The 24590-nt window shown below is 36.8% G+C and overlaps 2 protein-coding genes across 2 annotated transcripts in view; both read right to left on the bottom strand.

The window, feature by feature from the left end:
- Positions 1–3016: 3016 nt before the first annotated feature.
- On the bottom strand, positions 3017–4489 carry LOC113235290 (sucrose-6-phosphate hydrolase-like). Its single transcript, XM_026470949.1, has one exon. The coding sequence runs from the start codon at positions 4487–4489 to the stop codon at positions 3017–3019; it is 1473 nt and encodes a 490-aa protein (XP_026326734.1).
- Positions 4490–23483: 18994 nt separating this feature from the next.
- LOC113235113 (cholecystokinin receptor-like) overlaps positions 23484–24590 on the bottom strand; it is a 34237-nt gene continuing 33130 nt past the window's right edge. The window contains exons 6-7 of the mRNA XM_026470688.1: positions 24301–24417; positions 23484–23604 (exon numbers count right to left, since the gene is read on the bottom strand). Coding sequence (XP_026326473.1) covers positions 24383–24417 — 35 coding nt within the window. The 3' untranslated portion in view covers positions 23484–23604; positions 24301–24382. The remainder of the gene's footprint in view (positions 23605–24300; positions 24418–24590) is intronic.

The raw sequence follows: 24590 nt of genomic DNA on the forward strand, positions 1-24590 counted from the left end.
ATCCCGCAATTGTACCCTGGATTGTGGTCAATAGTTAAACGATTCTTGATAGCATTCCCATCGTCATATTTATTTGAACGTGGTTTTAGTGCTGTGACAACGCTGCTTACTAAAAAGAGAAATCATTTGCATGTTACCGAACATGGTGACTTGCGGCTGTTCTTGAGTAAACTGGAACCGGATATCAACAAACTTATTAAACAGCATCAGATTCATCCTTCAATGAGAATCGATCATGTTTGTTTTATTTTGAATAAAAGATACTCTCTCTGAATACTATGAAGTTGCGTTTCAATAATCATTCTCATTGGCAGGTGCAGCCCGTAAGAGTTAACTTGAGACCTGAGCGCCGTTGTTGTATTACCTACTGCGCTCGGTCTCAGGTTTTATAACTCTTGCGAGTTATAGTAAAAGTCTCGTTTAGAATAAACGTTTATTCTCCGCTAATATAGCTCACAATAATTAATTTAATTTGAAGTTATAGTGGTTTTTAAGTAGGTGAAAAAATGGGGGCGCTAAAAAATGATTTATTCTCAAAGTGGGCAGTAGACAAAATAAGTTTGGGAACTCCTGCTCTAGCGGTTGCTCTTTATAAATATACATTTGAATACATTTATCATTATAATATTTCATTTAAACATTTTAGTTCGAGACTACCTGCAAGAGCTAAACGGGTTAATGCTAAGAATTTTTGTCATCCAAATATGCAGAAGCTATATTTTAATAAACCTTTGTTATAAAATTTTTGTTTAAAACTCGAAAATTATGAATATCAACCCGATTTTTTTTATATAACACCAAGTGACGGGACGACCAAGTCGTGTGCCAGGTGGTAACCAATACGCCTATCCACGACAGTTGCAATGCCACTCAGAGCTTTAAATCGTAAAGGTCTTAGGAGCACTGCCACTCCGCCCGTCACCCCGAGACACAAGTTGATGAGTCCCATGTGCCTGTAATTTCAATAGCATTTTAAACCGAAACGCAGTAATACCTATTCACATTACTGCTTGGTGGCAGAAATAGGTACGATGGCAGTACTTCCCTGGACGACCTCTTTCACAAGGAGATCTACTGCTACTAAAAATCTTATTGTAGAAGCTGTACATTCGATTTGTGACTTTATATAGACGACTGTCAAGAACAGCTAGTTTATTTTTATTCCTCGTATTAATGTTATGGTTGTCACTACAAAGTTTTTCTTTTAAAAAGAATACTTTTCTTCTTTACATAAATAACATCTTCATAAAATGTACTATGACGTTAGTGTAAGAATGTTAATCTATTCAAACTTATATCTGAAAGACACTCAAGGGCTCAAATAGTAAATTGCCCTAACCGCACGTTTCTTCAGGACAAAGATTGCATTAATGTCGGCGGCATTACGAGATGTCGTATGTCATTAAGCTCTGAAAGTAGCTGGAGTAAACCAATGTAGCGGTTTCGATGTCTGAAAGTTTTTAATTAAATTATTATTGAATTGATATTCAATTATTTTTTGTGAAATTACTCCACTAGTTTGTTATAATTATTAATACAAAGCTCGAACACTCAGAAAAAATTCCTTCGATCCGGTCGGATTCGAACCGACGTCTTCTTGCATACCGTGCCAGACGCTATAATAATTAAGCCATGGAACGAACCAACGGACCTCACGAATTTTTCTATGTGCTTGCGTCGTGTCTTTGTACTTGGTCTTTCAACGACTTTTTAGTCGTAGCGCCATCTATGAGAAATCTATGACAGATTTATCACCCAGTTAGTACCTTTACAGCTACCAGTCCTGGCGAGAGATGTCGCTATTCACTGTATTAATAAAATTTTTATTGAATTGATATTCAATTAGTTTTTGTGAAATTACTCCACTAGTTTGTTATAATTATTAATACAAAGCTCGAACACTCATTGGATCCGGTCGGATTCGAACCGATGTCTTCTTGCATACCGTGTCAGACGCTATACCAACTAAGCCATGGAACGAAACCAAGTTTTGTAGTGAAAGTTTTTAATCATGTACACTGCAGAGCAAACTCTCTCTATTGTCCATAGAGTTTCTATCCTCCCTTGCCATCTATAGAACGTTATAATAATAATACTTTATTTCAGAAAAAGTTTCCATATTTTGTTAGTAAGACTGAGCAACTATGTTAGTAGGTCCTTATTTAAATTACATTACATTTGAAATTCCATTACATAGTATGCAATTACTTAATTTAAATTACCTATGACTCTTTGTATTAGATGCCATAGCAAGGGAGTATTTTCAGTATATTGTTCCGGCTACTACACACACAGTGAAGAAAAGAAGCGGCCTTCTTTCGCATCATAACGGGAAAGCCACCGGTGTAGCCGCAACAGCATCCTCAACGCATTGTTATACTGTATACGTAGGGCGATGTAAGGTCGTTTAGTGTACTGACATCACAGACTTCTGGAGTAAAATGACGAGCAAAAAACCTTAAATATATTTTTACACTTTCTATGTATCGAGCAAAAGAAAAACGAGTCAGCATATTACTCCTCATTACCAACGCCCTGCGCTCTCTTTCCACATCCATATCATCCTTTAGATCATCTGTGATCATCTAACCAAGGTATCTAAACCTGTCAAGTACTCGCAACGCAGTACCACCCAACACAACCGATGGCACGTTTGATTGAATTATATTTTATTGATTTTGAAAATTAGCAACTCACTCTTTTTAGAGTTGTACTTTAGGCCGTGCGCTGCTGCATACCTTACACATGTGCTCACCAACTTTACAATCGAGCCAATAGAAGGACTCAGCAGCACCATGTCATCAGCATAGATTATGTTGTTAGCGCAGCTTCCGTCAACATGACATCCGACATACATGCCACTAAGTAATGGCACGTTGAAAAAAAAAAATGCCACTAAGCTAAGAAGTCAACTTTCAGGAAACGGCCATTGACGTTTCTGAAAATAAGTTTAAATTTGAAAACGCGAGCATTCGCTTAGTAACAATATTGATTTCAACGTGCGATATGGACACTTTCAATGAGCTTTCATAAACAGAAATCCTTTTTTTCTTGCACTCGTAATATTGTGAATAGTGCGTTGCATTTCCGATACTTTAAAAACATGAACTTGTGTTAATTCTCCCAATCGTACGGTCACTGTCCCAGATGGGAAAAATCTACTCGTGAAGGTCACTTCGCCGTTGCCGCAGAATAACTCCACTGTGCTGGCGTCTATATAAATGATCCAGCGTAATCGGCGTCCAGGATTCCAGTTGGCCCGACGTATTCCGTCTAAACCACCACGATCAAGAGTAATTAATTTCCGTTTAGCATTGTAAGTAATTACTATTCCGTTTTTATTACTTTCAATGTAGACCTGAACATCTCGCTTTGAATTTGATTTTATTATAATTTCTCCAGTTCTGTCAGGCAAAATAACCGAATCATTACTTCTACCTAATCCTCTTCGCACCACGGGGCCTCTAGCGTGTTCACTGTGTGCGAGGGGTTTTTGTATTAATTCATGATTACGACCAAAAGCAAGTTCTCTTGGCATAGTCATACAACCTGCAAACCCGTCCTCATTTTCTGGATAATCCCTCGTACCTACACTGAACCAAGCAATTAATATTCTTCGTCCTATGTCATCTATAAAAGTCTGTGGTCCATAAAAATCATGGCCGTGATCTAGTTCATGAACACTGGTAAGTGGAACAAAAGTGTAGGATTTGTAGTTGAAGTCACCGATAACATATACTGATTCATAAGAATTTTGATAATAAATGCCGTCAGGTTTTATTCCTGGCACTGAAAAGAGGAGAACATAGTAGTCATCCAATGCAAATAAGTTGGGACTTTCACACATGTTACCAAGAATTTCATCGGACTGGTACAAGACAGAGATTTGAGACCAGTGAATTCTGTCTTGAGATTGGTATAAAAGAATCCGACACTTTGTATTATTTAAAAATGAACTGCCAATCAACGCGTAGGACATATTATTGTATTTCCAAAAATAGGGATCTCTGAAATTCGGCTGGTGTTCATTACCTTCAATAACTGGCAAACTGTGTTTATAATATTGTTTTCCGTATTGGTTAGCGAAACATATATGCTCTTCATGGTCAGGATCTTCACCGGGATGATTTATTCTGCCTGTGTATAATATAAGAATTGTGTCATCTTCTACTATGGCAGTTCCTGCCATCGCTCCTGACTTATCTAACCACTTGTCTGGATACAAAGCAATTGGTTCATGTTCCCAGTGGAACAAATTAACGCTTTTAGCATGACCCCAGTAAAGGGCGCCTGATGCACGGGTAGAATTTGGATTGAATTGATAAAACAAATGATGAATACCTCGAAACATAACGAAACCATTGGGTTTGCCCATCCATCCACGTGGGGCAGCTAAGTGGTAGCGCGGATAAAATCTATCTCTTATGTTCTTGACGGTGACCACAGCTACTAAAGTTAGTAGTACACAGATCGTTCCACTGACTTGCATTATAATATTAAACAACAATAATTGGGTACGCAGACGGTGTGTTTAATACTGGTTCTTGTAAGAGAATAACTGATTTCCATCGTAAAATTCATATTTTATAACGAACTATACGTTTTGAAAATAATCGACTGAATTATAATAGCTTTATTGTTGTTCGTATGGATAGAAAAGAGACATGACTGCTACGTAAATTATTTGTTTATTGTTGATTTATTTTTGTTTTCACCTCAAATTTTTTTTCTAAATAAAACATCCGAAAATATCTATTTCGTATTTCATAGCAATCAACTTCAATTACGCTGATGTTTCGGTGGTCTTGTGTAGCTATTGAAAAACCTATAAAATGTTAATAAATTTAAATGTTTAATAACCTTAAAATATGTTTAGTGTGCGCCGAACCAAAAAGACTACCCAGTAGAGTCCTAGAATAAAGTATTAAGTGTTTAAAGGTACGCTATTTAATTTAAAATTACTTATACGTTATTCGCAAATTGTATGTATATCGTACTTTGTAAGTTTTTAGGTTTTCGCGATTGTTAGAGATAGGAAATTAAACTATTTTTCCGGATTTAAATCGCGTATATTTGACAATGACCATGACCAACCGTGACCATGGGACCTGTAAAGGGCCCGAAACGTCGGTTTGTTTGAAAAAACAAATATACGCGGGTTAAATTCGGAAAATAGTTTCATTTTCTAAATTGTGTGTATCATTAAAAAAAATTGGAAATCCGAATACGAACTAAGATCCAGGACATAGGAGATCGGATAATGAATTTAAAGTGGAGTTGAACAGGACATATAGTCAATAGCCTAATGGTGGCCAAGAAACGGGACAAACTACGGGAGGCCAATACCCAGCAGTGGGTGAAGTCGAGCTCTGGATGATGACGATGATGTTAAAAAAAAGTACTACTTTACCATTGTGGAATAAAGGTGGAAGATAGTGTAGTGCTATTTTTAACCGACTTCAAGAAAAGGAGGAGGTTCTCAATTTGACTGCATGTTTTTTTTGTTTGTATGTTCCGCGATAACTCCGGTATTTGTGAACCAATTTTCATGATTCTTTTTTTTTGTTGGAAAGAGGGTAGGTACCCTCCCACCTATCCATAGTGGTCTCATTTAATTTTGAAGAAAATCATCCACCTCTAAGGGTGGCTGTTCACGCATGAAGACTCATTTTTATAAATAGCGCCTAAATTTTACTATAATGAGCAATTATTTTAACGGTTGATTTTGCTATTTTTTAATTCAAGGCGTTTTCCTCTCAATATACTTTGAGTAGTGAGAACCGATTTTTATTATCTCCTGTGTCAAGTCCCGTATAGTGGCGAACTAGGGGATGACGGATTCAAACCCGGAGGTTTGCGCACTTTCCGGTAACCTGTTTCAATAAAACTTGGTAATTATATGTAATTCCACGTACTTTTGAAAGTCAGTTTTTTTAGTACTCTGTACTGAGATTATCTAAGTCTCCTCTTAGTAAACTTAAGGGTACACCGATATACAAATTATCTATTTTGGCATAACGGTATTTAAAACAATTTCAAAGGGTATTATTAAATTTGGGCTTGATTCTTCGAATGGTTCACGGATTCAGCTCTGATACTTGTAGAGCTTTTATTGCATTGTATAATGCCCTAAAGGTGCGTACAGATCTGGCGAATGCGCTGCATTTGCGCTGCACTCGCTGCACGCACGCTTCACGCAAGCAATATACAGTGTATAGCTTCGCCAAGGCTGTTCAACCTATTCACAATCCGATACTTCGGGGAAGAAAAGGCGTAAATGACAAAATACACATTTTACAGGAAGAGGGAAAAACTAAAATTATAAAAAGTTTTCAATCATATCTTTTGTATTTTCATAACTATATTTATGCAAAACTGAGATAGCTTATATTTAAGAGTATTCAATACAGTTTAGTCAAGTGTAAGCAACAGCTATATTTTAACAGTTAGTATGGATTTACGCCCAAAATAATAATAATAATTGTCGCTTACACCCCTTTAAAATCGATTGTTTGGGTTCCACTTACCGATAATGTTACATATAATTGTTTCAAAATTTATTCATTGCCTATTTTATCTGGAAAATATCCGTACCTTTTGGTGAATGGTCCGAAATTCCTGCCCGTCCCTAGTGCTTGCGACGAGATATCAGCCAACCAATTCTTATGTACTGAAAATCATATTATCAGCTATCCTGAAAGCACCCGTGTAGAACAATTAATAGAGTTCAAATCAAATCTTTCACTCTGCATTACTCGCGAAGTTAATATAGCGAGCGTCACACTACAGCGAATCAGCCCTGTGAGTTGGATATTATTTAGCAAAACCGACACTATTCTTACTAAACTGTGTTCTAATCATACCTAAAATGAAATCTGTTGCATTCAGAGGAACTAGCAATATGAATCTGAAAGGCATAAATCTTGGTGACCTGAAATATCTAACGTACATGCTAAAAGAAGAACAAACGATAAGTGGAAATGTGAAAGGTGATAGTAACGGATTGAGATTTAAAAGTGTTAGTTTAGCCACCGTACTACTTTATATTATTATGTCGTCTGCTTTTGTTATTTTAGTTATTTTTAGATATAGAGTCCAAACACTTAATAAGTGACGAAATAATCGTGGCTCTAACTCGCCCGATAACTTCGCTCTCAATGAGGGAGGAGTTATGCATTGTGATAGCCCGCGCTCCATACAAATTAGAGCTTAACTCTAGGCATCACAAGCAAGGCACATACCCATGTACTTGTAAGCAGCAGACGCTGCACAATGCGCTAAAGTGCATAACAACTCCAAGAATAGATAAGGCCTTAGCTTTAGAAATTATACTTTGTAATTTATTATTACATATTTATTTAGCCTCCAAATCGGTCGGATGTCCTAGTTAATCGTAGTTTTATTTTTTTTTAATCTTCAATCGCTCCCGAAAACTTGACTAGCTTGTCTGTACATACATTTATTTATCTCGTGAGTTAGAGTGTAATTTGTGGTTGTCTATGTGTGTGTCCATGGCACCCGCGAAACAGGGTTTCCCTAGTGCGGGGCTATGTTGAATCATATTATTATTATTATTGTCTCATCACTTTGTCTAAATTCGAAACAGTTATAAACAATAACATTAGATAGCGCGCCCTCAGTTTTCGTACAATATTTTTATTAAATTCTATTAACTTGAGGTCATGGGTGTAGCGTGTTGGATAAACAATTCTGTCACAATTACGAACACGATGGTAATATAATAACACACTTTATTATCAATCATCTTGAGTCGTGCTTTATGACGGGTCCTATTAATGACCAACTTCGATCAATCGTAGAAGTAGTACATTAAAAATAAATACGGTCTACGTAAATTTGACGTAAAACGGTTTTAATATTGACTTTCGGCCTCATAGTTTTCCTGCTGACGTAGAAAATAACTATGTTTACATTGTTTTGAACACTTAAAAAACGGTGAATATTTGTTTTTATTGAGTATAAAGTTTTTATTACTACGATATTCACCAACACACAACACACAACACACGTATACACTCATGGCCACGCACTAGGGGAACCCTGTATCGTGGATGCCTTGGACACATACATAGACAACTACAAATTACACGCAAACTCACGGGAGAAATATGTGTAGGCTGTACAAATATTTCTCCCGGCCCAAGATTCGAACCCGATACCTTTGCGTGATAGTCCAACATGGTAACCGTTCGGACACGAAATTTTGTGAAAATACTCCAACAGCTTATATTATTGATACAAATATCGAACACAAAGAAAAATTCCTTCGAACGAGATCCGAACCGACTCCAACCAGTGTCTGTTGCTTTAACGTGGCTGTAAAGATGCCTCCGAGAGCGAAGAAACTTTCTAAGTTCTCACAGGCAGGGCTATGGTAAAAAGACCGTTTAAACCCAATAGAAATAAGGCATGAAGATCCGCACAAAGTAGGTATGTAGATAAATTTGTAAGATCTGCTGCCTCGATCATAGCTCATTTGGTAAGAGCGGTAGTCACGTTGAGGTGACAGATGCTGCTTTGTATTTGTTGGATATTAGTATTAATAATAATAATATAAAAATGGGTTAAGGTCCTGCCACAGGTCACTGAATAGTTACTATGTAACAGATACACCACTCTCATACAAAATCAAACATGCCTACCTATAATAGCCTACTAAATCTGACTAATGACACCAGGCGCTCACTACTCAGCGGTAGGCACTTATCGCGTAACCATGAGCGTGTTATGTAGTCTTGGTCCCGCTTTAATTTTTTTTATGATACCAGTGACAGGACGAAAAAATCGTGCACCTGGTTGTAAGCGACACTCTTGCCCATAGCAGTTGCAGTGCCACACAGAGCTTTAAGTCGCACAGATCTGAGGGGCACTACCACTGTGCCAGTCAACCCTGAGACTTAAGTTGACAATTTCCATGTGCCTCTAATTCCACGAGCACCCTTATACCCTTCAAAACCGGCACGCAGTAATGTTCACACTAACGCTCGGTGACATAAATAGATAAAATGACAATTTTCCCTGGGCGAACTCTTTCACGGGGAGCTCTAATATCCCGCATTTGTTCAAGAATTTATATAAATGTTACACTTTTCCAGCAAATGTGGCATTTTGTTTGTGCTAGCGCATAAATATTTCATTGGTAATAACATTAGTACAAATTTATTATATAACTTTTTTGACGTTACACGTCACCTCAAAGGTGTCTTAACGAGGCCGCGGCCTAAAGCACCATGCAAACATTGTTATTTCCCCTTTGAATCCACAAACTTATTTTTCAGCGAAAACTGACAACCTTCCTGTTACTGGAAGTTTCAACTACATGATCAAATTCTTAGAGACTTTAGAGTTTTCACCGCAAAAGAGTAGCATTACGACCGCAAATATGGACGTGAGATTTTCCAAATTGGTCCTGGATGTTCTGGGTAGTGCCGTGTAGTGAATTTCGCTAATTTAAGACCAGGTAATTGGTGTGATCTTACTTTTAGTTGTAGAGGAAAGTGAAATAATTTTTATTCATTAAATTTCGTGTAAATGTAAATAAAAAGGGCACAAACTTTGATTCTGTGGCTAGTAATTTATTGGGACGAGATTTTAGTTCATAGATCATTGGGTACACTTTCCAATAAAATTATTTACGGGCGTAATATCTGGTCCGGACCTAAGCCACCATCTGAGAAAAAGAAAGAAAGATATAAAAAAATGAGAAGCGAACCCTGAATCTCGGCATTTAGCGCCCCAGTGCTATCCGCTGAGCCACAGAAGTAATCAATACAGGCGTCTGAATCTTTAAATTCAGTCACGTCTACGCGCACAGAAATCTAAATAAATCTTTACGTTACATAAATCAAATACCCTTGGTTCAGTATTTTTTTTTTCATCAATGTCAACGAAATTCAGTTGTACTGATTCCTCGAGTATTTTTGGTGGATGTAAACGTAAAGACTACCGACATTTTGCAATTTCGTTGGACCACTTTATGCGGGTTAATACAAAGTCTATTGATCTATGCAAGTTAGTGAAAAACACATATAGCAAAATGAATCACTGACACACAATCGACAGACTCGAAATTGTTGTGATATAATCAACGTGTAACTCGTGTATATTTGCTTTGTCCAAGAAATCAACGTTTCGAGGAGTTTGCATATATGCGATGATGAGAAAAGACGCACGCACACAAGCTCGCACGTACGCACGCACACACACGAGAGAGAGAGAGAGATACATGATAGATACGGTTTCATTTAAAAAAATATTCGGGAGTATTTTTTGCCAAGTCACACCCGCGCAGAGAGTGATCTCGAACATGAATCTTAGCCAAGAACATTGGAGTGTATATGTGAGCCAGGTATAGACAAATGATCACGGAAGCGGATTTGAGGATAGATTTCCTAGTGAAGAACCAAAATTTAGCCAAAAGCTATACAGAGCGTCACAAGAAAAACTCCCGTCATATAGTTTACAGGTTCAGGTCACGGCTTGATCATGGGAGTATAATTTCCAATGCATACAGTAATCACGAAATCCTAAAGCCCCACTCGCACAGACGATTCCGCATTTCGCTTAATCGTCACGATAATCGTATAGATCGGTCGTCAACTCGATATTAAAAAAAGCATCTCTGGCGTTGAAGTTCATCGCCAATGATATAAACTCACTATAAACTCGTCGCTTCGATCAATGTCACAACATTATAACTTAAAATATAATGTTCAGGAATAATATTATGATCGTTTATAATTTAGACAATAATAATGAAAAAGAAAACAAAATAGTATAACTTAATGTATAAATAAACAAAATATTGTCGAAACAAACCAATTAACCAATAAAAGAAAGTTTTAGTTCGATATAGAACGTTTCACCGTTTATAACACTTGTGTAGACTGTGGGTGTTCGTAGAATGCAGTGGGTAACGGATTTCAATTTTCCTGCATTTTTTTTTATTTCGTTATGTAAAGAAGGAGGCAAACGAGACGACGAGCCACTTGGTGGGAGGTGGTCATCGTCGCCCATGGACATTTGCAACATCAGATGAGCTACCTATGCGTTGCCAGCCTTTGAGAACCCTGTAAACACGCGTTTTGAAGAACCCCATGTCATAGCGCAAAGGGAACACTTCAGGAGGAAGATCATTCCACACCTTGCAGGTTCGAGGAAGGAACGAACGAGATGCCCGTGTGGTCTTACAATGCCAGGCATCTTAGATGTGGGGATGGACTCTACTCCTTTGGCGGGAGGTGCGATGGTAGAAACGAGACGGTGGCGCCAGTTCGAAAAGTTCCTCAGAGCACTCCCCATTATAAAGACAGTAGAACACACACAAAGAGCCAACGTCTCTCCGTAAGCTAAGGGGCTCCATACCGTCTGTGAGTTTGAGATCATCGATAATCCGAACAGCCTTACGTTGGATAGAGTCAAGTGGATCAAGCTGGACACCCGAATGTCGTCTGGGTGAGACGTCAGCATTAGGTCCAGCAAATCAGGGGTACGACCTTCAATGTCCGGTACTCTGGTTGGACCATCAACTAATTGTGTGAGGTCATATGCAGCGGCAAAGTCACGCACAGCTCTCCCTGTATAATCGGTACGTGCTGATCCTAACCACTCCATGTGGTGGGCGTTAAAGTCGCCGAGAATCAATACCTCCAATGAGGGAAGCTGTTGCAGGATTTCGTCGAGTCCGTTTTGGACGCACCTTAGGAGTCGGTCAGTTTCCGAGTCTCCGCTATGAGACCTGTACAGGCACGCGTAGATATAGGTGTATTTCGTAATGCTCGCCCTTTTCCCCTTATATCCCTCGTAAGGGTGAGGCCAGATGGGCGTAATCTTGTGAGTTATAAGTCGCGCAATTTACGTTGCATTCGGTATCAAATAAAAGTCTGGTTTGTGTCACACGGTATTGCGAAATATGTTGTCTGCCGACTCACGCACGTAATTACGACCGAACTTCGGTCGCACCATACTTCGGTTGTGGGACGTGTTGGAGAGGGAAACATTTGTTGGCATTCGGTATAAGTGTACTTTAATCTTTAGTAGTAGTACTATTTAAAATTTTCATATTGAGTACTTAGCTTCTTTTCCGGTTTCCAACAATATCTTGTAATGCTTCATTTAAATACATATTTAAAGTATATGTCACCAAAAATATTAGACAATATTAACTATTTCATTCGTAAAAAGAATTCTACTTGACATCCCCTACCACCGAAGACGCTGTAATCAAATAATCAATCTTCGTGTGCGTATTACGACGATTTGACGGTTTAGGCTCAACTCACACTCACACACATGTTTTTCGCCTATAACATATTTATCTCTATTTTCCCATTATTAAGGTACAAATTTGTGTTATGCAGACATGGAGTCGCGCGTCGACGATTGGTTGCAGTCAAGAGGTTTCGCACGTCGACGCGCGTCGCCGCGCGTTACTTGAGAGCAGTAAGGCTTAGACGCCGACCACATTGTGATCCGGGCGCAGTAATGCGAGTGTCGTCGCACGTCAAGGCGCGTCGCCAGGCGTTGTAGTTGAAAAACGCGACGCGACGCGACGCTTCGACTCTGCGCGAGTTGAGTCTCAGTGTGAGTTGAGCCTTAAAGTTGACGCTTCTAGTTTTGACGCGCATAAAATATTATATAGATAGATAGATATAGATAAAAAGTTATTTCAATACAAATTCAAGCTGAAACAAACATTTACAAACACTCTAAAGGGTATAAAATAAAAGCACATAAATTAGTACACATTGATACGTGTAAACACATATTTGAAGAGAAAAACATAAATTTTATACTGATCGTACCTATTAGCATCATAACAAGGTGCAAATTAGGTACCGTCTGCTAAGATATCACGTGTACCTTACAACGGGCGGCGGTTCGATGGGTGCTACCCGCAGCTTTCTTGTTCTTGTCAACCAATGGTGTTTCAGAACTCGGTAATACTTTCACCACAAATAGAGGTTTTTCCCAAAAGCAGGGGTCAACAGAATAAGATAAAATCAGATTTTTTGTGTCGATAATTTGCATAAGAAAGCTGAATTTAAAATTCAAATAAAAATACTTTTTATGCGATTTATTAAAGATTATAAAATCTAACTTACCCGTACAAAAAAGCCATTATTCGATCCAAACATCACCGTGCATATTTAGAAACAATTGATGAAATTTAAAAAAAAAACTTGACGTTCATACGTTTTTGTATTATTTATAAAGTTTCCGAATATAAAATTGAAAAGGGTTTAATCACTAATTAGTATTGCAAGTAGCAGAATGTATTTAATTTGTTTCGCGAAAATTTATATGACTTGTTGCAATGATTTCCTTTATTACTTTAATACAAATGTTACATTAATATTTCTGGTTAAACATCAGCACTGGGCTTCGTCAATAGGTACTAAAATAAGAGATTTTCAGAGCGGTGATCGCAGCCCCTGTCTCTGAGGCGGCGAACCAACTTTTTAAACAAGTCCTGAGCTTCCGAACCCCAGGACACCATCGTCTCGACCGCGACCGGTACGAAGTCTTACATCGGCTCCAAGGCGATTATTGAACTTCAAAGTGATATTGAGGTATCTAATTTGTTGGCACCGTGTATATGTAGTAGTTAATGCAGTGATATTTCTCGCGTTGCTCCAAAGGTGTACAATACAAAAAAAATTCGTATAGATACGTAAAGAACGGGTTTATTCCCAAGATTTTTAATTTCAGATACAAAATATTTCTCGTTAGTTATAACTAGAATTAAGATTGGTTTGTAAAACAATAGGAAATATTCGAAAATGTTAAAGCGAGATGAGATCAAAGCGAAGATAATTAAAAGTGTTTTGATCAGAATAACATGACTCATTGTTTTATTTGAAGTATCTACGAGTCTTTGACAGTATCTGGCAGTTTGGAAGGGCGACACAATACCCGCTCACGCGATGCGCTCATCCTACCGCAAAATGGCGGCTATTTGGTTTCGCAAAATAGAAAAGGATTCAGTTTAAATACAAGTTTTTATAAATAAAAATTATTATTCTGCATTGCTAAATAAATACCCTCCGTACTACCAACAAAAACATCTCAAATAAAATGCAGTAATACACCGCAAATCCTGCACTTAATAAGCAGTAATGAAATTTTTGGTGTACTTGGATAAATATGATAATATTCCGTTTGAGTGGTTCTAACGTTTACCATGAAAGCACTCCTTAAAGTATAGTTTATAAACATTTATATTCAGGGTAAACTTAAAAAAGGCTACTTACGGTATATGTTCAATAAATAAACACCGAAATCACAAGCCCAAACAATAACACACACGATTGTCGTGACGTATTTTTGAAGTTGTTTATTTTTTTTAAATGACAGACCCAGGCATTAAAAACTTTATGGTTTTCTAGAGTAGTTATCGAAATAGCAATTAATATTAGTTCTTTTACTTTTTAACTTCGATATCCGATAAATCGGTATAAAATCATCACCTCACCTCTAGGTGTGGTATGCGTCTACGGCTGCATGTATCGCGTGAGCGGTTACTGCCGATTCGTCCTGAGAACTTTCGAGATATTGGTTTTTTCCAGATTTTTTTTCTTTGAAAAATGTCAATAATGCTGGATTCAATTGTCAATTACGTTGATTCACATTGTCGCAGAGTCGAAGCGTCGCGACGCGTCATGTTTTTCGCCTATGGCATATTCATGTCTATTTTCCCATAATTAAGGTACAAATTTGTGTTATGTAAATATGGAGTCGCGTAGTGAGGCGTCAGACGCAAACCACACTGTGATCCGGGCGCACTAATGCGAGTGTCGTCGCGCGTCGACGGGCGTTACCAGGCGTTGTAGTTGAAAAACAGGACGCGACGCAACGCTACGACTCTGCGTCAGTGTGAGTTGAGCCTAAGAGTCGGTACTACCTCAGCTCAAATTCAAATTTATCCCGTACGAATACGGTTTATTTTGCTTGGGTCGAGCGTCAGGGACACTGGCTTTATTTCGAAATAATTTTTTTCTAACGTTAAAAATTTTTAGGAATCGTGTTTTCACACCATATGGTAATTAGTGTACATCATCAATTTTACTGTATACTTTTTTCAAATTGATTGATTCAACACTTTCGCTGTTATACGGAATCAACTAAAGCCATTTGAGGTTGTATAGACTTTTAACAATAACACTGAAACCGAATAAGATATAAAAAACCACTTAAGATCTCGTTTTATTGATACCAGATACAGGAAAAACTCAATTTCTCTAAAAATGTCGATTACGTTAGGTAAGATAAGATAAGGAGGCAGAATTGGACATTAAACAAATGGAATTAATTCGCTGATCACTGGTTCCCATCCCGGGGGATAAACGCTATGCCTGAAGTGAATTTTTAGTTTGTCTAACCGGCTTCAAAAAAAGGAGGTTTCTAATTTGACTGTATGTTTTTTGTGTGTACGCAATTACTCCGACATTTTGTGTACCGATTTCGATAAATCTTTTTTTGTTTGTACCTTAGTTATAATCCCATTCCAATTTGAACCAATTTCAATAAAACTTAGCACATAGATATAGTTCCAAAATCTTTTAGGTCAGTTTTTTGTTACTTGTATAAGTATGCATTATGTTGTAACGTTTTATTTATCGTTGGACAACTGTCGCGTCTAACCTGTTCCCATATCACGACTATCTATCGTGACCGTGTTGTGGACGTTTATTTTAACGTTGAACAACCGTTCAACCGTCCGGATCGTTCGAAGCTGCGATTATCTGTTGTCACTTTGTTATCGTGTCGTCTATGTATACGTCTACGTATGAGTACTCTAAAAACTACTGTTCTTAAGTTTATTCTAGACATTTCATTTATAGACATTCTGTAGTGTATACTTATTGACAAACACGTTATAGTGCGTCTTCAGTAGTTTTTTTTTGAAAAGTACTATAATTGGGGTTTTATTATAGTACGTTGTAAGAGTTAATGCAAAACGGTTAAAGCAAAGAATATTAAAAGATCTGGTGAAGACGGTGAACCTTGGAAATTACGTCACATCATTCGACACCACTAATGTATCGGTCGGTAATTCGCGCGCGAGCCGGGCATGATTAATAATTAGTAATTTTTGTTTGTTGACAAATAAATAAACGTTGTGAAGTAATTCTGTGTTCTAAAGTGATAAAAACAATTAAAATTAGCGCGTAAACTACTGTACTTCAATGTTGTGTATGTGTATTGTGCCGTCTATCAATATAATACAGTGAAATAATTGTGTGAAACGTGGTTGGCGTGAAGAAATAACCTCAATTTTGTAATTAAAAAATTATTTCTTCCAACATACGTTAGGTATGTCATTGAAATAAGGTATTATCTGATAGGAAATTTGTCCACCATTCTAGTCATATATAACACATTCCATATAATTTATACAGAATAATATTTAATTGTGACAAATTGGATTTTTTAAATTGTCTTTTTGACATAGTGTTTTGAAAAGTTTTTATTGCATAATACGCTCACCATTCCTATAACTTTTACTCCATAAAAAGGCTTAGTAACACTGTCCAAAGTAAAAATCGCTTAGAAACATCGCGTTTTGTAGACAATCATAAAAGCTTCACAGTCGTGAATAATCTTCTACAAGGTCAACTACACAAAAGAAAGTAAAAATAATCTATTCGTATTCTAAAATTTTCTATTGATAAAGTTATAGACAAAATGCTACAAAATGCTTAACAGTGTTTTCAAAAAAGCTTTCAATTCTTATCGCCATTTTTATTTTTAAAGAATGACTATGAAGTAGCCGAGAAAAAGTCAAAAATATTATATCTAATTTCGTCATGTTGCAATTTTGATAGTTTATATTTTGTAAGCCATTAAACTTGAAATCTATTAGTATTCAGAGACTGCCAGTAAAGCCTTTTTCTTTATTCTATCAAGTGCGTGTCGTCGAACAGACCCACATCTTCAATATATTTTTAGTTGTCAGCGTGCTGTATGTGTTTCACTTGACCTGTCTTGTACTTGAGAGACAAGGGTCCCAAGTCTTGTAATTCTCGTAAAACCATTGGTTATTGTAATTCTATTGAGAGTTACTGAAATTACATTGCAATTATCATAATTTTTGTTATTCTGCTTGAATTTCGTTGCTTTTGCAGTCTCAATAGCGTCATTGGAATGGCAGGTGGCATTAATGTATTCGATCACTAAAGACTGATGTTGCCTTACTAAAACGGTCATGGAAATTATTACGCATATCTTAGTTTTTATTTCCGGACACGGATGTTTTAGGTGAGTATCTGAATCGGATCGGACGCGAGTCTACGACGCATTGCCACCACTACTGTGGTAGCCCAGAACACGCTGGAGGAGTGCTGCGCGTGGGCCCCCAAGCGGAACACCCTGGTTGACCACATTGGGTGAGATCTCACTCCACCAGGCACAGTAGTGGCTATGCTGGTGAATCAAGAGTCCCACAAGGCAGTTATCCTTTTGTGAAGCGACGCTGCTCCAGAATGAGGCGACGTACCTTCGCGACTGGGGGCAATCGGAACGGGGACTCTGTTCGCCAGTAAGAGGACGACGGGACGGTGTAGTCGTAACGAATGTAGGGACACATTTAGCATTATAATCATTTTCAAGTTTAGTATTGGTACGCGCGCCGCGCGCTACCAGTCGTTCCCTCACCGCCGCCGCCGTCCGCATAACTTGTAAAATCAAAAATGTAATTAATTGGAGTCAAAATTATACGGTTTCCACGTGGAATATCATTGTGTTATTAATTCGCCTTGCAGAAGACCTAACATACGACACTAAACGTAGGAGGATTTGCCTACCAAAAAGAAACAATTTGACAAGAATATCTTTTCCAATTATTTAAATGAAATCATCACTACTCTAATCGATAGTGCATTGCATGACATTGAAATTTTTTTCTCTTGTATCATATTTTCTCATTTCTTTCAATAATGACAGCTGAATTTATACACACAGGGCACATCAAAAATATAGCGATTGTACCTACCTTTGAGAATATACCAGCAGTTATAGTGGACGCAGGATATTGCGTTTTGGACGTGGCCATAAATGGGCAGTAAAATTTTGGGTTACTTGAAAAAAAAAGGTACTTGCCGGAGTCTATGAGAATTCATCAGAGGGCCAGTATAATTTTCATAAGTAGGTATCTCTATGTGTAACTAGGTAGCTTACGTATTTCTAATTAAACCAAACTGAAAAAAACAATTGTGGACAAATCGTGAAAATTAAATAACCTGTTTCGTTGTTTAATAAGATTTATTGTAATAACACGAATAACGACAAACATTCCATGCAGCTTGAGCAATTGAAAAGATAGTCTAAGTTTAAACAATTTGTTGGTTCTAGTTCTAAATAGATACATAATTAATCTAAGGTTTTTTTTCATGAAATATCTAGACGGGACGAACAAGTAGTGCGCTTGGTAGTAAGCGACACGCCTTACCATAACAGTTACAGTGCCACTGAGAGCTTTAAATCATAAATACCTAAGTGGCACTGCCGCTACGCCCGTGACCCTGAGACCTAAGTTGACAAGTCGCATTTGCCTGGAATTTGACCAGCACCATACCTGTAATGCTCACATTACCGCTTGGCGGTATAAATTGGACAATCTTTTTCACAAGGAGCTCTATTGCTATCAATAGAAAGTGACAAGCGGTTTAAGTTTTACTTACACACAATTAATCTGCATTTAAAGTGATTATAATATTGTTTAAGTTGGCGATTACAAAATTATTAAAGTTTGGTAATTTAAAAAAAAAACACTGGAACAATGCAATATCTTAGGCCAATTTTTCACTAAAGCTGATAAGAAAAAGAGCGTTTAAGATAACTTCGATTTCATTATTTCGATAACGACGAGTCCAGCCGCCGAAAAAATACTATACGAGGGGTGAAAGGGCAATAAAAAACGAAAATAACGACATCCTTAGCTTTAGTAACACGTTTCGTCTCTCCGAAGCAGTGGGCACATCGAAAAATTACATATTTCATATTTACGAAATGTGATTCCGTTTATTTTGTAATTAGATGATTTGCTGTTTTTTTTACACCACCGAATGGAACAGCCCCCATAATTACAGATATTATCTTTGTTACAATAAATACACAATATTTTTGGAGACATAAACACAGGTCAGTTGTTGGCGCTATAGTATTTTACGTACTACAAATCGTAACGAAAGTTGGATTTTTCGCACTAGTGCTTTTTACCTTTCCATTTTTTTTAAATTTACTGTTGTTTCAAGTATTAAACATAGAACTAAAGAGGTTGTACATGTATTTAATATTAATGTGCTTTGTAACGTAAGTCATTCGTCATTAAAACTTATATTTACCTACAAACGTCTTATTTGTTTGCATAGGTGTTTTATTTATCAGCGGGTTACATTTAAAAATACCAAAATATTTTCCATTATGATGGCTGATTAAGTATGAATCAATGACCGGAGGTGAGTATTACGCGAGACCGCTGCGCGCCGCGCCACTAAAATAGTAATTTTAGTGTGGCTGAATACTGGCGACAGATGCCATTGTACTCTGAATTTTCAGATCAGAGAATCAGACAAAGAAATAAAATGAGTTTTTTAAATACTGTTTTATTTTACTTTCAATGTAATTTTTTCGCAAATATATTAAAAAACGTCGTTTGATACACTTGCGGATTTGTCATTTTCACTTCTCTCGAAGCCTCGAGCCTCGTGAATAAAGACTAACTTTCCGCATTTGTAACAATAATAACTATAGTTAGTGAGAGTTACGATTAAATTCGTTTAATCTTGTAATGCCCTGTTACTCAACCATCAAGATTTCGCTATTTATTATTCTTGTTTGAACAATGAAATATAGCTTTACGTAGCTAATTCAAAAATGTACTATCATGAAGGGCAATGCGTTCACACCATAGGGGTTCTTTTTGCGTGCGTCAGTATCGCCCGCCCGCAGCTTGTTCATTCTCAACCAATAGCGATAAGGGCTAGATCACGTCTTCATAATTATACATGGTTATTTTTAAAATACTAACAATTTCACAGGACTTATTATTAACCTTATAAACAACAATTTTTGTTTCAATAAGTTTTAATAAATCATCAGATTTTACTTTCGTATAAAAAAAAAAACAAAATATATTAATAGGTCGCTCTAAATGTTGATAAATGTCATGTAGTACAACAAAAATTAATTATGTTAAATTTATTATGTTTTATAAAAACTCATGGAAAAAAGTTGTTGTTTATGATGCTATTAATATAAACTTGGAAGGTTGCTCCTCGTGTTTTATAAATAAACCTGTGTATATGATACAAACGGGGCTACAATCAACGAACAAATTATATTCAAATTCGGTTAACAAAAGCGATTAATCAGGTTATGACGAGAATAACGAGAACCAATATATCTTAGGTGCACATTAAGTTATGTACTTTTTAACCCAATGTTCAATTGTTGCCCATTATCGTAGAAAAACTGTGGAATGTTTTGAGGCGCCATCTATTGACATAGTACTGAAGTATCCCGTTGTGAGATGCCAAGTGAAATCCGTCTCAGTACGTTTGCGCCACGGATTTATATATTTCATAAACTGGATCGCGCACTTCGATATTCCAATATTATAAATTTACAACTTATTGGGTTATGTTAAAGTTTATTTTATGTAGAAATAAAAAACGAGTCACGTGATATAGCTCGAAGTAGGAGTCTGTCCTTGTCTAATAAGTTGCCAACGCTAAATAAAATGATCTTAGGTAGTATTTAGTCTATCAACTTTTTTAAATTTTGGTTAAATAAAATTAGCTTAAAGGTAAATATGCTTTTACTGTAATAATACAAAAAATATGCCAGAAATGAAACCTATTATGAAGTAGCATATCAAATAAGTTTACTAATTTGTATTATGAAATAATATTAGTAGTTTTAGTCATCCTCATCCGTAAGCGGCCACATTTTCTGTAAAAATTACAAAGTTAATAACAATATGGCTGGCTGAAACGTGAATGAACACCCTATTAGAAAGAGACTCATTACTACTTTGAAGCCTCTCACTCGGCTCGTTTTATTAACTTAGTGCGCGGTCCAGTTTACAATACAAGTCCGTGGTTTGCGCACGTTCAATTTGTATCCATCGCGAGTGTAGTATCATACTTAACATTGTATTCTGATTTGTTCTTGTATTACTTATTTGACAGTGCTTGTTTCGGGTCAGCCGGAGAACGAGAATAGACCCCCGTTCTAGTTCAGAGTATTTATATGACGGATTGTGCACTAAATTCGAATTTTGATTTCCGAAGTCGAGAATACCTTTAATTCGGATATTTTTTTTCGCGGGGTATTATTGGTCTTAACGTTCGCGCACTGCGTCCAATCCGAGTTCGAATGCAACGGTGACGGCTGCGCGGAGGGATGTAGGCAAACAAGAAGTATCGATATTATATATATACATATATAAAGCTACAAGTTCTTACTCACTGATAGAAATAGAACGCATACTTCCCGATATGATGGAAAAAAGATATTTATACCGTTATACGCGGGTAGATTGCAAAGCAAAGAATCAAATATGAGAAGACCTAAATGTGGAAAATATGAAAGAGTGATCAACGGCCTGCAAAAACTATAATATATGGAGGGGATATTTGTGCACTTTTATGAGGTACACCCTGGTCAATTTCCGCCGGAAGTAAAAAAGGTTCGAAATTCAAATAAATAAGATGGCCGCCATACAAATTTCAAAGTCTCATATCACGGAAACTATTAGAGATAGGTAGGAGGTGCTCGAAGGAATGTCATAGAGATTAATAGTGGTCAACTGCCTGGGTTAAAAAAAATTCAAGATGGCGATTAAAAATGGCGGCCGAAGAAAAACTTGCTTCGATCCGGTTCAAAATTGGTATGGTCTTTAGGAGTCCTTAACCATAATTTGGGGCCAAAAGTTTATTTACGCCATTTTTTAATATGGCCGCCATTCAACAACTAATAAAAATTAGCTCTACTTCCACTGAAAATCAATATGTGGGGATCTCATATGGGGATCGAAAATGGCATGGCTTCAATCACAATTTGGGGTAAAAATTTTGTTTCTGCCGTTTTTCTATATTGCCGTAATTTTTTATGTAAATGGCTATTGAAAAAACTTGCTTTTCTCGGACTGAAAATTGGCACAAAAAGATTTTTAAGACGGTTTGATAATAATTAGTTGTCAAAATATATTTTTGCAATTTTTAAATGTGGTCGCCATTAAAGAGCTATTTCAATTTTTTTAAAACAAAGCCATAAGTGCCGAGGCCGGAGGCCGAGGTCCACGGAGGGCGAAGCCCGAAGCGTATGCACGTTATCGCGATGAAGATAATATACGGAGGCGTAGATTACGAGTATAAGTTCTCACAATTGTAAAAATGTAAGGCATACTTCCCGATGTAGTGGAAATGAGATACTTATTATAGCGTTGTTGTATCTCGATCGTCTCTCTGTTAGATTACATTTTCTTGAAAGCTATGCCAAAGAGAAGTATTCGGGGGGAAAAAATGCCAAACTGCTGCCGAATTTCCTGTACTATGAATACCAAAACAACGATAATCCAGAATACTCAGACCTAAACCAACTTTGAAATGTTCGTTTCTTAAATTGGTATAAATCGGGAATCGATCTCCTCATCAAGCGCTCATAGTACTAACTGCTGTGCCACCGGAGAGCATGAGCACACCCCGTAAACTGAAACCGACCAAGCGGCGTAGGCTGAGCCTGACCGTATATTATACCTGGGCTCGTATATTATATCGGTAATATGAAATTAAAAATGGACACACACATTCAGTAATAACTATAAATAAATTTCTGTCTATCTTGTTTAAGTTCATCGTAATTACTAAAAAATGGTGTACCGAAAAATTTGTAAATTGTAATCACTAGGTGTATCAGAGATATTCGTGTTTTTTCGGACTCGTATCGAACTTAGTGCACTTGTGCGATACGAAATCGGTCCGAGTTTACTAGATTTTTATATTCTCGGGTTCGGAACAGATACATATCGGACTTGTATGCAACACTTTCATAGGGATCCATCGGCTTTCGCAACTTCATTTAATACCTAGTATGTATTTCGAATTGCTCCACCTTCTTGCATTTTTTTTAGTAAAACGGTCACTTGAACACTTTTTAGACCTACTTTTTACATTTTTAAAATAATATCTGTATTATATTATTTAATAATACATTGATCTAATTATAGTAATTTATTATCACAAGCTTAAATTTCGTCTTTTAATTATTCACGTATAAATGTTTTGAGTATTTTATCTTTCAATATATAAGAACAACTTTTATTTGAAATCGAAATTTATATTTTGTTATTCTTCACAAAATGAACATCACTACTCTATTACTTATATCTACACTTTTGGTCCATTCTCCAAAATTCGTGTAATCACAAATTAGTTAAATATCCTCACAAAATCACAAACACTAGTTGGCTTGCTTGCAGTGTTAAAGTTATTCATAAAGTGGTTGTGCGCTTTTCTGTCCATTTCTCGCCCATGTGATACGATAGAGGAATTGGCTTCCCTTTTCTCCTGTTTCGATGACCTGTATATAATAATAATACAATTTGTATTTTCTTCACAAAGGTGTACATTATATATTAATTACAATTTGATAAAAATAGTGTTTTTTAAAAATGAGACAGTATGGGGAAATCCGAAACCATAGAAGATACAAGGAAACTGTCTCAGGAATCATTAAGGTTTTTTGTGAAAACAATTTTGGCATAATCAATTTTTTGACCAGCCGTAGGTTATCCATAAAAATATCTTCCATGGTTTCGGGTTTCCCCATACTGTCCCATTTAAAAAAAAAACACTGTTTATAGTACATATAGGTAACAAATATGCGAAGTCTCCAATTAATAAGTTTAGGCAATACTAATAATTTTGAGATATTTGAAAATAAAGAATAAAACTAATTAACAGGAATGATAGCGTCTGTACGTGTGTATGTGTGTGTGTGTGTGTCTGTGAGTATCTGTGTGTCTGGCTGTTTGGCTGTGTATGTGACTGTGTGCGTCTATGTGCTTCTGTGCGTGTCCGTGTGTATCTGTGTGTGTCTGTGTACATATGTAGCTTGTGAGGGGCCTTTACGGTGTGACATTCGAAATAAGTTGCCTTCTATGTATTTCTTGATTTCCAAATGCCTGAATTTCAGTTTCGTAATTGTTGAATGTTTCTAATAAAAAATCTTTCAATAATTGTTGAATGTTTCTAATAAAAAAAGTCGTTCATATACCTGGGTGCCGTGTCGGGCGAGAACGGCGGTGGGCAGTGCCGAGTGCGAGCCGCTTGCCAGCGTAGTGCTTTGTGAGCTGCTGCTAAACACAATCCTCCCCTTCTAGTCCGTCCAGTTCTGTAAATGAATGAATGATTAATTTTTTTATTTAATACGTTTTCGAATCTCATAGCCAGAGATCGGAATCAGCAAACAGCTAAACTTTAAGGAAGTGATATACATGGAAAAAAAGAAAAAAGCGTGTGAGTGTGTGTGTGTGTGTGTGTGTGTGTGTGTGTGTGTGTGTGTGT

This window comes from Hyposmocoma kahamanoa, unplaced genomic scaffold (assembly GCF_003589595.1).
Source record: "Hyposmocoma kahamanoa isolate Upper Pololo Valley unplaced genomic scaffold, ASM358959v1 87, whole genome shotgun sequence".
In the NCBI taxonomy this organism is placed as follows: Eukaryota; Metazoa; Arthropoda; class Insecta; order Lepidoptera; family Cosmopterigidae; genus Hyposmocoma; species Hyposmocoma kahamanoa.